General features: G+C 43.0%; 1 protein-coding gene across 1 annotated transcript in view; it reads right to left on the reverse strand.

Moving 5' to 3' along the window:
* Positions 1–13,205, reverse strand: part of LOC146620562 (heterogeneous nuclear ribonucleoprotein L-like) — an 82,757-nt gene that overhangs the window by 48,589 nt on the left and 20,963 nt on the right. The window contains exon 2 of the mRNA XM_085369628.1: positions 1,058–1,176. Within this exon, the coding sequence (XP_085225754.1) occupies positions 1,058–1,176 (119 nt within the window). The remainder of the gene's footprint in view (positions 1–1,057; positions 1,177–13,205) is intronic.

Raw genomic sequence — 13,205 nt, forward strand, 5'->3', positions numbered from 1 at the left:
ACAGTTTACCCTGCCCGGGATAGGGTTACCGGGGCCCCGCCCTGGAGCCAGGCCCGGGGAGGGTGCCCGAGGGCGAGCATCTGGTGGCCGGGCCTTAGTCCATGGGGCCTGGCCGGGCACAGCCCGAAGAGGAGACATGGGCCCATCCTCCCGCAGGCCCACCACCCGCAGGAGGCGCCATAGGGGTCGGGTGCATTGTGTACCAGGTGGCGGCCAGGAGCGGAGGCCCTGGTGGACTGACCCCCGGCTGCCAAGACTGGCAATAGGGACAGTCTTCCAGATGTATCTGCAAATTCACCCCAACGTCAGACTGTGCAGTTCTCAGAGAAACTGCAAAAACCCAAGGGCTACATCTCAGACTCTGCAGGCTTCAGAACACATGTTACATGATTCAGTTCATGACAGTCCTATCAGACTGTCATGAAAAGACTGTATAATTATAGCTTGGAGTGATGATTTGGGCTACTTTTGCAACCACAGTAGCTGAGCACTTTGGAAATAATTGAGACCACAAAACCCCTCTGTATGTCAAAGTATTGTATAATCAAATAAAAGGCCATCTGACCAACAGCTGAAGTTTAGTCAAAATTGGGTCATGCAGAACAACAACAGATATGTTACTGCTGTAGATAGGGGATGGCTGAAAAAAGAAAGGTCTTAAGACGTTGCAATGGTTCAGTCACTATCCAGAGCAATGCTGGAGCCCCGTCAAAGTGACCATCAGTTTTAATATGATATGTAAATACTGTAGTAGTTTTCTGACAAATGCATGCAGTTAAATTGTTGAAACAGTGTAGTTTCTAAAATGGAAACCAATGAGCAGTTCCTTTTGAAACACCTGTGATTTTCTCTGTTGAATATTTATTATTGCTCATTAATTACACAAAAGTCTTTCCTATCTGATTACCTGATTAATCAATGGAGAAATCCCCAGAATACTCAATGACTAAAATAATCGATACCTGCAATCATCAAATGCATTCAAGGACACTTTCAAGTTTCAGATATCTTCAAAGCAGAAACACTCGAATAGTGTACACACTAGTTGCTGTCTCACCATATGGGTCCAAACTTTTCCAGGGCATCTATCAGGTCTGCCTCCACCACAGCCTCACACAGACCCCGAACGTGCACCACGGGACTGGGAGAGATACGATGGGAGTCCTCGCCATTATCCTGGAACACACACAGCCAGTCAGCCACAGTTATTCAATGATAGATGGACTGGTTCTTATATAGTGCCTTGCCTCGGAAAAGGCCCATCTAGAGGAACACAATTAAAAATTCTGTATCTGATAACCCTTCAAATACAGCAGACGTTGTGTAAAAATGTACAATTTATCATCGGACAGAGACATCCTGCATTTAGTGCCTAAACCTGACCAAATTGATATAAAGATTAAATACAAATATTTCACAAACTGCTGTGAGACCACGTTGAACATTTCACGTGTTTCCTTTCTGGAAGTAAAAGACTGAAGAGTGATATGAGGAAGTAAAATGTGTTGTTGTTGCTGATTGTTTTGCCCGTCATTTAGTCAATAGGCCTATTACCAAATTGAATAATGAACTACAACAAGTTTAATTCAAATTCAATTTTATTTGCATAGAAAAAGTCTATTAGCACAAAGTGAGTGAGAAAGGTGACTGAAGAAGAAACACTCAATGCATCATGGGAGTCCCCCAGCAGCCTACGTCTATTGCAGCATAACTAAGGAAGGATTCAGGGTCACCTGGTCCAGCCCTAACTATATGCTTTAGCAAAAAGGAAAGTTTGAAGCCTAATCTTAAAAGTAGAGATAGTGTCTGTCTCCTGAATCCAAACTGGAAGCTGGTTCCACAGAAGATGAGTCTGAAAGCTGAAGGCTCTGCCTCCCTTCTACTTTTAAATACCTTAGGGACAACAAGTAAGTGCGAGAGTGAAGTGTTCTCTTGGGTGATAGAGTACTATAAGGTCTATCTCAATTTAGAAGCCTATATTAGAGGTTATCCAGGTCTTTGTCTTTAATACATTTCTGCAATTAGGAGGTAACACATACCTCCTAATTGCTATGTGTTATCTGGCATTATAGACCAATAAAGCTGGGTGTCATCTGCATAGCAGTGAAAATGTATGGTATGCCTTCTAATGACACCGTCAAAAGAAAACACTGAATAATGTAAACAAAACTGGGCCTAGCACTGAACCCTGTGGAACTCCATAATTAACCTCAATATGTGACTCTACATGAAAAAAGGAGTCTATCGGATAAATGTGATACAAACCACTGCAGCGCAGTACCTGTAATACCTACAGCATGTTCTAATCGCTCTAATAGGATATTATGGTCAACAGTATCGAACGCTGCACTGAGGTCTAGCAGGACAAGCACAGAGATGAGTCCACTGTCAGAGGCCATAAGAAGATCATTTGTAACCTTCACTAAAGCTGTTTCTGTGCTGTGATGAGCTCTGAAACCTGACTGAAACTCTTCCAATAAGCCATTCCTCTGCAGATGATCTGCAGACAACTACTCTTTCAAGGATGTTTGATATGAAAGGAAGGTTGGAGACTGAAAGAAATCCAGAAAGAAAGAACACCGCAAATAAAAAGGCCTCCACGGCAAAGACAAACTTTCAAAAAACAGAAAGTCTAGCAAAGTGTTGCTCAAGACCAGTTTAAAAATGACAAGAAAGTCTGGCTCCTTGGAAGGAAAATATACATGAAAATGAGAAGTAGCTTAAGACTTTTACACAGTAGTGTATATAAGTGTATAAAACACCTAAAATAAAGTTTTTTAAAAGGGTGATTTTTAAAGCAAAATGATGAATTACAGCCATTTTTATATGCAGTCCCTTATATTCTGAGGCACAAAGGAAAATATATCGAGTTTTTAAATACATTGATATATTTTTATACAAGATATGAGATGTGACAATATCATTTATATCAATATAGTCTATGTTACGTTATAATTATACTTGTGGAGCCGCAAGTTTGCCTCTCTTTCGTCCACTTCTGTCTCTACGCCTCGCCTCTCTCCTTCACTGAACATGACTCCCCATCGCTTCACCTGCAGGCAACGACAGGACGGACACAGCAGCTATCAAAGAGGAGCTGCTCGGTAAAAAGAAAACATTTGGAGATTACTATTTTAGTGCTACAGCGTTACTCTGTTTAAAAGGATGTTAACGCTATAGTTGCATTACCCGGGGCTATCTGTGGTAACTCGTTAACAGAGATTTGCCGCGTTAATGCAGTTATGACGTTAACGTCATTTTAACGAGATTAACGAAATCTGAAAAATCGACAGTGCGCCTCATGTTTGAATTCTGCTTGTGCTTACTGACCTCAAACCGATTTTATGTGGTAGGAGCCTCGCGGAGTAATACATATTGTGCTTCAACGTAATATTGTTGCTAATTATTTGGCATTATTGCAGCAAACCAGCCTATGAAATGGATGAAACACATCATTACTGGGTTCCAGCGCTACACAAGGGCCACTCCGAAATCCTTGCTTCAAACATACCACCATGCCAATCAGATTACTTCTTGCATGTGAGGGTGAAGGGGTGACCCTTCTGGATAAGACAGAGAAGGTTTGCTGCGTTTGGCGAACAGTGTGGTAGTAAAACCAGGGACAAATGAAAATCGCTACTGTTAAATATTATAAATATAAAATATGTTAAATATAAATAGCAGTAATTTTTCAGAAGATACAGTAAATTAAGTAGTGTTAGTAGTGGGTGATATCATGTAAATGCTGTCATGTGTAAACATTGTCTTTTATAAACTATAAATGACATCATTGTAACTGATGTGATTTTCTTTAAAGTGGTTTTAATTAAAGAAAAAAGGCAAACATTTGTTTGTTTCTTTATTCAACTTTTGAACAGTGGGACTCAGTCAGTACATATTCAGTAAATGTACATATACATATATAGTACATATTCAGTAAATGCAAATTATTTACACAGCAGTGCACTACAGGCATAAATCTAGACCCCTAGATAAAACATTATGGGTCATTCCCACAACCCACAGCTTTACTGTGTTCCAGCAAAGTATCCAATAGCAGTGACGACTCCTCCACAGTAGCAGGTGGGATTTTTCTGTTTTGAGGACGGCTCCTTTTACCTGTCACTACAGATGGTCTGTTTATGTTTTGATTGAGAGCCTTTTTTGGGCAGCTGAAGAGGAGACGTCTATCTTATGGTCAACCTCTGGCTGTATCTTGGTCACATTACCCAGCAAACCCCAGTATGAAGGTTCATCTGTAACAGTCCTGGTGCCATGGATCAGCACTGTTGCAGCGACATGGCTGCAGGTCTCCGCGACTCCGGCCTTACAGCTGCAGTGGGCGTCTTCAATCTTCCCTGTGATGCTCACACTGACCCATGGCTGCAATGCTGGTTCATTCAGTCTTTGAGAGTGCAGGACCTGAAACATACAAAGTTAATTTAAAGACAAGAACTATAATGAGCCAAGGCCGACACAAATGTGTTTGATCTACTTTCTAATCCATTTATCATAAATGTAACAAAGTGTTTAGAAAGTTAGCACATACATGTCATTTTTCATTTCTTTATGTGTCCATCTATAGAACGCTGCAGGTTATAGTGTAAATCTGCCTGCAGAAAATGAACCTAAAGTATGTAATGCAAGGATGTCATCACTTTAGAGATGGAGAAAGCATAAAGTTTGACTTTAAGTGACAATTATGGACACGTAATATGATAAGGAGATTCTGCAGGTCATTGATCAATGTATAAAACTAAAATAAAATTTACTTTTAGTGACACACGATACAAACACGGAAGCAACATGTATAATTAGGATTATTTATAATAAATATGAATAAATTAGTGTAATTTCTTTAACCATAGAGAATGAATAAATCCTTCAGGACAATGTCTCATCAATGCACTGAACTCACTGTGTTATCCCTCTAACAGCCTCCACATGTTCTCACTGTAGTTTCCCCCATGAATGAATTTATGCTATCACTAATCTGAATGTTTGCAGGGAAATCAAACGCATTTTACTCGCAGTACTCGAGCTGACTTACCTTTGTTTGAATGACGACGTACTCACAAATCTTGTACCCAATCTTTGGTGAATTGGATGTGTCCCTCCAGAGATCTATAATTGCGAAACTGGTTCACCTTGCATGCGCTGACTCCACAGACAAGGTACGAGAATATGTCAGGCTACGTCAATAGCAGTTGGTCTTCGGGGTTTCTACTCCACGGCCGTATTTCAAACAGGTCCACATTTCCAATGCAAGTACCGTCTCTTTGCATCCGGACGCAAGCTGTCTCTGTACCGTCCTTTTTCTTTTAAACTGCTTTTAAGCATGTTTCTAGCAACCGTCCTTCCAATACAGTGTCTTCGTTTTGATTTGTGGCCCAGAAAAATGGCGCCACGCTCCCACAATAGCTTGCGGCGTGACTTCAACTCCAAAGCCCTACAAGGACCACAAATGGCACCTGTAAGAGACACGGTTAGGAAGCGGATTCAAACTCCAGGCTGTCGGTCACGCAGTAGAACTTGGGAACAGAGCAGCTGTGAAATCTGTGTTTGTTATTATGCTCAGTGTCTGTTAGTTTACATTTTGACTGCACAGCTTTTTGTTGTGCACAAAAACAACATAGTTTTATTTTATTTATGGAGCATTATTATTTAATAAATATTGATCATTTATTTCTGAGTAATTGTTTCATGTACATCTGCGCTGTATGTTAATAAAAGTGCCTGTGTGACATCTGGGACACAGCTTTGACTAAGAACTCTCTTTTCGTATATCGCCATCCAGCTAAAGAATATCGAGATATGAATTTTGGGCCACATCAGCCACCCCTACCTACAACTTGTCTGACATAGAGTTGATTAGCCTGGAACTGATTCTGAGCAAAGTTGCATAAATCAGTCTGCTGAAAAGTTAGACCCATTAGGGTTCATTAGGATAGAGAAAAAAATCTGCCTGTTCAAAGATGAAGCTAATAATATTACTCAACAATGGTATAAAGTGTGGAATATATAAGGTTTGTTTTCACAGCCAGTGTGTGGAATGCAGGAGAAAACAATCTAAATGTAACGAACTCAAATGTCTCACCTGTCAGAGGTGCCTGGTGACAGGTTTGTATATTTGCACACAGCCGGTGCTTCAGTGTGTCAGTTTATAATGGATGAACCTACTTGCAAAACCAGTCAGTGCTGCCTGTACGAAAATTAATCAGTGGAAGTTTGAAACAGTTGGGAATATCTTAATGTTTCGCTTTGAACCAGGAAATCAGGGGTCAGTGAAGGGCAGCAGCACTGGGATAAGCCAATCATGGAAGAAAGGTTTTGCTGTCACTGCTGAATTTAGGGGTAAGTGAAAACCAGAGGACAGAGAGAGAGATTCTAGTCACATGTTCAGTTTTCTCAACGTTTTTGTATCTTGTATATTTCCTCAGACATTCTCTTGTAAATTGTAATGTGCTCCCTGCTATATTGATATCATTATCTTTCTACTATCCAACCCATCCCCCGTCCTTCCTCTTTCTGTCCTTCTCATTCACATTGACATTCCTTTTAATCTATTTATAGAGGCAGATGGCTCATCTAAGTGTTTGGAGAGGAAAAACAGGGCATGAGACTAAATTTTCTTTCTGTTGACCAGGCTGCTGGCTTCTTTCTTTCAGGCATTTGAACAATGAAGCTATTATGTCTTTAACTACATGGCATGTGAACTGTTAAGGCTTTTATGAAGAAAAACACAGAATTATCATTTCTAAACTGGGCTATGCAATATTCATAACTGTAAAGTACTTTGATACAGGATTATATGCACACCTGCAGCTTGTTTCAATAAAATATGAAATAACTATAAGTTTCTCCTCTGCAATAATTTTATTTGCCGAACACCAATCAGTACCAGTATCAGCTGCTCTCCAATGAGTCTCTAACCCTGTGGATGAACTCCAACTCCTGTTTGTAGCAACAAAGCTAAATATGCTACTAAGAATAACTTTCCAGGTTATCTTCCCACGTCTCGGTAGGAGAAAGCATACAGCATTTAAGGTCGATGTTCCCATATGTGTTTTATTTCCCAACTACTCTAACAAAGAGGTTCAGATTATTATTGAGATGCAAAATGCTTCATTGCTTTAGTGACTGCATGAAGTCTTAATAATTCACACATATACATTTTCCTTCAGTGGGTTTTCTTGATAATTACTGTTGTAGCCTAGTCTCTGCTATCCTCCTTATACTCAAACCTAACTGTTCTGAGCTTTGATTATGATCTGTTAAATAAAAAGTCCAAACTGAATCCTCAATAATGTTGCTGTTAAATGCCCTGTGTACTATTATAAAATATTAAACAAGACCAACAGAACTGCTTCACTTACTTGACAGCCTGGTTCACTTGCTTTACGTACTCTGACTGCACACTGTGGGCTCACAGCAACAGCTTCCAGATTCAGCTGCCATATCTGAAACTCCAGAGCTTTTTATTAGCTTAGCTGATGAAGAAATAATCAAGCACCACCCACGGCCGCCCGTGTTACAGGTTCTGAGTCAACTGTCCACTGAGAGGCACTCTGGGAACTTCAGATGTACCGCTATAATTGTTCAATGATTAAGACAATGTTTTTGTTCACCCCCTTTAATTAAAGCTGAGATGAGCAACACAATAGCAAAATGACATCTATAACAATGATGCTGTGATAATATTTTAGTTCATCAGATAAACAGCACATTTAACAACACTGCGTTTGTGTTTTTAAACCAGGCACCATGTTTAGTGTACCAACGAGTTTGGCCCCAGTCACTGGCTCGGGTGATGCTTCTCCTAGTATGACATGGACTTTACTTAGTTCTAATTCAGTTCCATGCCAGTTTTGTGCACAACTGGTCCTTTGTTAATTCAACCAGCTTTGGTGCTTAGCAGCTAAGCTATCTGGCCACTCCTAATGTTCCTCTCCGTTTCTTGTTTGAATTTCTCCTTGTGTTTCTTGCCTATTACTCAAACTGATTTTGCTTGGTAATTCAATATTTTTTTTAATTTTGTTTTGGGCTCCTCACCTTTATTTGATAGCGCATTGATGATTAACAGGAAAGTAGGGGGAGAAATTGGAGGAAGATATGCAGCAAAGGGCCTTATGTCTCAGTCGAGCCTGAGCTGCTGCATTCACGTATAAGACTATTATTATTATTATTATAATTTTATATGCATACATATATATATACAGGGAGTGCAGAATTATTAGGCAAGTTGTATTTGTGAGGAATAATGTTATTATTGAACAACAACCATGTTCTCAATGAACCCAAAAAACTCATTAATATCAAAGCTGAATGTTTGTGGAATTAGTTTTTAGTTTGTTTTTAGTTTTAGCTATTTTAGGGGGATATCTGTGTGTGCAGGTGACTATTACTGTGCATAATTATTAGGCAACTTAACAAAAAACAAATATATACCCATTTCAATGATTTATTTTTACCAGTGACACCAATATAACATCTCCACATTCACAAATATACATTTCTGACATTCAAAAACAAAACAAAAACTAATCAGCGACCAATATAGCCACCTTTCTTTGCAAGGACACTCAAAAGCCTGCCATCCATGGATTCTGTCAGTGTTTTGATCTGTTCACCATCAACATTGCGTGCAGCAGCAACCACAGCCTCCCAGACACTGTTCAGAGAGGTGTACTGTTTTCCCTCCTTGTAAATCTCACATTTGATGATGGACCACAGGTTCTCAATGGGGTTCAGATCAGGTGAACAAGGAGGCCATGTCATTAGTTTTTCTTCTTTTATACCCTTTCTTGCAGCCACGCTGTGGAGTACTTGGACGCGTGTGATGGAGCATTGTCCTGCATGGAAATCATGTTTTTCTTGAAGGATGCAGACTTCTTCCTGTACCACTGCTTGAAGAAGGTGTCTTCCAGAAACTGGCAGTAGGACTGGGAGTTGAGCTTGACTCCATCCTCAACCCGAAAAGGCCCCACAAGCTCATCTTTGATGATACCAGCCCAAACCAGTACTCCACCTCCACCTTGCTGGCGTCTGAGTCGGACTGGAGCTCTCTGCCCTTTACCAATCCAGCCACCGGCCCATCCATCTGGCCCATCAAGACTCACTCTCATTTCATCAGTCCATAAAACCTTAGAAAAACCAGTCTTGAGATATTTCTTGGCCCAGTCTTGACGTTTCAGCTTGTGTGTCTTGTTCAGTGGTGGTCGTCTTTCAGCCTTTCTTACCTTGGCCATGTCTCTGAGTATTGCACACCTTGTGCTTTTGGGCACTCCAGTGATGTTGCAGCTCTGAAATATGGCCAAACTGGTGGCAAGTGGCATCTTGGCAGCTGCACGCTTGACTTTTCTCAGTTCATGGGCAGTTATTTGGCGCCTTGGTTTTTCCACACGCTTCTTGCGACCCTGTTGACTATTTTGAATGAAACTCTTGATTGTTCGATGATCACGCTTCAGAAGCTTTGCAATTTTGAGACTGCTGCATCCCTCTGCAAGATATCTCACTACTTTTGACTTTTCCGAGCCTGTCAAGTCCTTCTTTTGACCCATTTTGCCAAAGGAAAGGACGTTGCCTAATAATTATGCACACCTGATATAGGGTGTTGATGTCATTAGACCACACCCCTCCTACATACATATACATATATATACATATACATATATACACACATACACATATATGTACATACATATACACATATATACATACATATATACATACATATATACATATATATACACATACATATACATACATATATATATACACATATATATACACATACACACCCAGCACGCCCCTGCGGGCGGTTTATCCTTCAAGCTCGGGTCCTCTACCAGAGGCCTGGGAGCTTGAGGGTCCTGCAGTATCTTAGCTGTTCCCAGGACTGCGCTCTTCTGGACAGAGATCTCCGATGTTGTTCCCGGGATCTGCTGGAGCCACTCGCCTAGCTTGGGAGTCACCGCACCTAGTGCTCCGATTACCACGGGGACCACCGTTACCTTCACCCTCCACATCCTCTCGAGCTCTTCTCTGAGCCCTTGGTATTTCTCCAGCTTCTCGTGTTCCTTCTTCCTGATATTGCTGTCATTCGGAACCGCTACATCAATCACTACGGCCGTCTTCTTCTGTTTGTCTACTACCACTATGTCCGGTTGGTTAGCCACCACCATTTTGTCCGTCTGTATCTGGAAGTCCCACAGGATCTTAGCTCGGTCATTCTCCACCACCCTTGGGGGCATCTCCCATTTTGACCTCGGGACTTCCAGGTTATACTCGGCACAGATGTTCCTGTACACTATGCCGGCCACTTGGTTATGGCGTTCCATGTATGCCTTGCCTGCTAGCATCTTGCACCCTGCTGTTATGTGCTGGATTGTCTCTGGGGCATCTTTACACAGCCTGCACCTGGGGTCTTGCCTGGTGTGATAGACCCCAGCCTCTATGGATCTTCTGCTCAGAGCTTGTTCTTGTGCTGCCATGATTAGTGCCTCTGTGCTGTCTTTCAGTCCAGCTTTGTCCAGCACTGGTAGGATTTCTGGATATCAGCCACCTCCTCTATCTGCCGGTGGTACATACCGTGCAGGGGCCTGTCCTTCCATGATGGTTCCTCGTCTCCCTCCTCTTTCTTGGGTTTCTGCTGCCTGAGGTATTCACTGAGCACTCGGTCAGTTGGGGCCATCTTCCCAATGTATTCTTGGATGTTCGTTGTCTCATCCTGGACTGTGGTGCTGACACTCACCAGTCCCCGGCCCCCTTCCTTCCGCTTAGCGTACAGCCTCAGGGTGCTGGACTTGGGGTGAAACCCTCCATGCATGGTAAGGAGCTTTCTTGTCTTTATGTCAGTGGCTTCTATCTCCTCCTTTGGCCAGCCTATTACCCCAGCAGGGTACCTGATCACGGGCAGGGCGTACATGTTGATGGCCCGGATCTTGTTCTTACCATTCAGCTGACTCCTCAGGACTTGCCTGACCCTCTGCAGGTACTTGGTGGTTGCAGCTTTTCCAGCGGCCTCTTCATGGTTCCCATTCGCCTGCGGGATCCCCAAGTACTTGTACCGTATTTTCACGACCATAAGACGCACTGTACTAAAAGGCGCAGTCTCAGTTATGTGTGCCATTACTGTATTTAACACACACATAAGGCGCACTGGATCATAGGGCGCATACAAGTACCGTATGCGTATTTAAAAATAAAGCGGGAGCAAACCTGAGTTCGGTACCTTACTCACATTTTTATTACCAGTAATCGTCATCATCAACAACACACAAGCATACAAGTGTGCGTATTTAAAAATAAAGCAGGAGCAAAACAAAGTTTGGTACTCACATTTTTATCATCAATCAAACCCATCGAAGTCCTCATCCTCTGTGTCTGAATTGAACAGCTGCGCTAAATCTCCATCAAACATGCCAGGTTCACTTTCTTCACCGTCAGAGTCACTTTCCGTGCCGTGCGGCTCCTCGGAAATGATGCCGGCTTTTGCGAAAGCTCGAACAACAGTGCCAGCAGACATGTTAGCCCAAGCATCTACAATCCATTCGCAAATTGTGGCGTAACTCGCCCGGCGCTGCCTTCCACTCTTGGTGAAACTGTGGTCTCCGTCGGTCATCCATCGCTCCCAGGCCGCTCGCAGCCTTACTTTGAACGGGCGGTTCACACCGATGTCCAGCGGTTGGAGCTCCTTTGTCAGGCCTCCCGGAATGACAGCAAGCTCACAGTTCATTTGTTTCACTAGTTTTTTTCACATCGGCTGTGAGATGGGCACGCATAGAGTCACAGATTAAGAGCGATGGTGATGCGTGGAAAAAACCACCTGGTCTCCTTACATACACCTCCCTCAGCCACTCTTTCATCATTTCCTCATCCATCCAGCCCTTTTCATTTGCCTTAATGATGATTCCTGCTGGAAACTTCTCTTTAGGCAAAGTCTTTCTCTTAAAAATCACCATAGGCGGCAGTTTCTGTCCATTAGCATGGCAGCCAAGCACAACAGTAAAAGAAGACTTTTCGTGCCCCATTGTGCGTATCGCTACCGTGCTGGTCCCCTTCTTCTCCACAGTGTGACTCACCGGGATGTCAAAAGTGAGCGGGACCTCGTCCATGTTTGTGATGTGGCTGGGCTGGATGTTTTTGTCGCCGATGTGTTTGCTGCAGTAGGAGCGGAAGTTGGCCAGCTTTTCCTTATAATCCGCTGGAAGTTGCTGCGCTACCGTAGTCCTGGTCCGGATGGAAAAATGGCACCGTTTCATAAAAAGTGAAAGTGAAACTGCTTTTAGCCGAATGGTGACCGTCGAAACGCTTCTCCCGCTTGTTCTTTGCTCGATGATCCACCGCTCGAGTCTTTCCTCCAACTCGGGCCACCTCGCCTTATGTCCGCGAAAACTCAGCTGCGTTTTCTTGACCTGCCGGAGCTTGTTTTCTAGCTTCCTCCATTTGCGAACCATCGATTCGTTAATCTTAAATTCTCTCGCCGCTGCTCGATTTCCATGTTCCTCCGCGTAGCTGATGGCCTTCAGTTTAAACTGTGCTTCATAAGCGTGTCTCTTTGCCATTTTCAGGGTTGCGCCCACACTTCACCCTTTAGCGTTCTCATGGTGTTCTCTACTACGTCCTCCTTACAACACACAGGGCGCACTGCGCTATAGGGCGCGCCGTACTTTTTGAAGAAAATCTAAGACTTTTAAGTGCGCCTTATGGTCGTGAAAATACGGTAACTGTCCTCTATGTCTGCAATGTTGCCTTCTGGTAGTTCAATCCCCTCAGTTCTGACTACCTTCCCTCTCTTTGTTACCATCCGACTACACTTCTCCAGTCCGAACGACATTCCAATGTCATTGCTGTATAGCCTGGTAGTGTGGATCAGTGAATCGATGTCTCGTTCACTCTTGGCATACAGCTTGATGTCATCCATGTACAGGAGGTGGCTGACAACTGCTCCGTTCCGTAGTCGGTATCCGTAGCCAGTCTTGTTAATGATCTCACTGAGGGGGTTCAGGCCTATGCAGAACAGCAGTGGGGACAGAGCATCTCCTTGGTAGATCCCGCACTTGATGGTGACTTGTGCTATGGGCTTGGAGTTGGCCTCTAGTGTTGTACGCCACATCCCCATTGAGTTCCTGATGAAGGCTCTTAGGGTCCCATTGATCTTGTACAATTCTAGGCATTCCAGTATCCAGCTGTGGGGCATTGAG

This window comes from Diplotaxodon limnothrissa, linkage group LG13 (assembly GCF_057381915.1).
Source record: "Diplotaxodon limnothrissa isolate DT_005_m linkage group LG13, D_limnothrissa_male_GT1.1, whole genome shotgun sequence".
NCBI lineage: Eukaryota > Metazoa > Chordata > Actinopteri > Cichliformes > Cichlidae > Diplotaxodon > Diplotaxodon limnothrissa.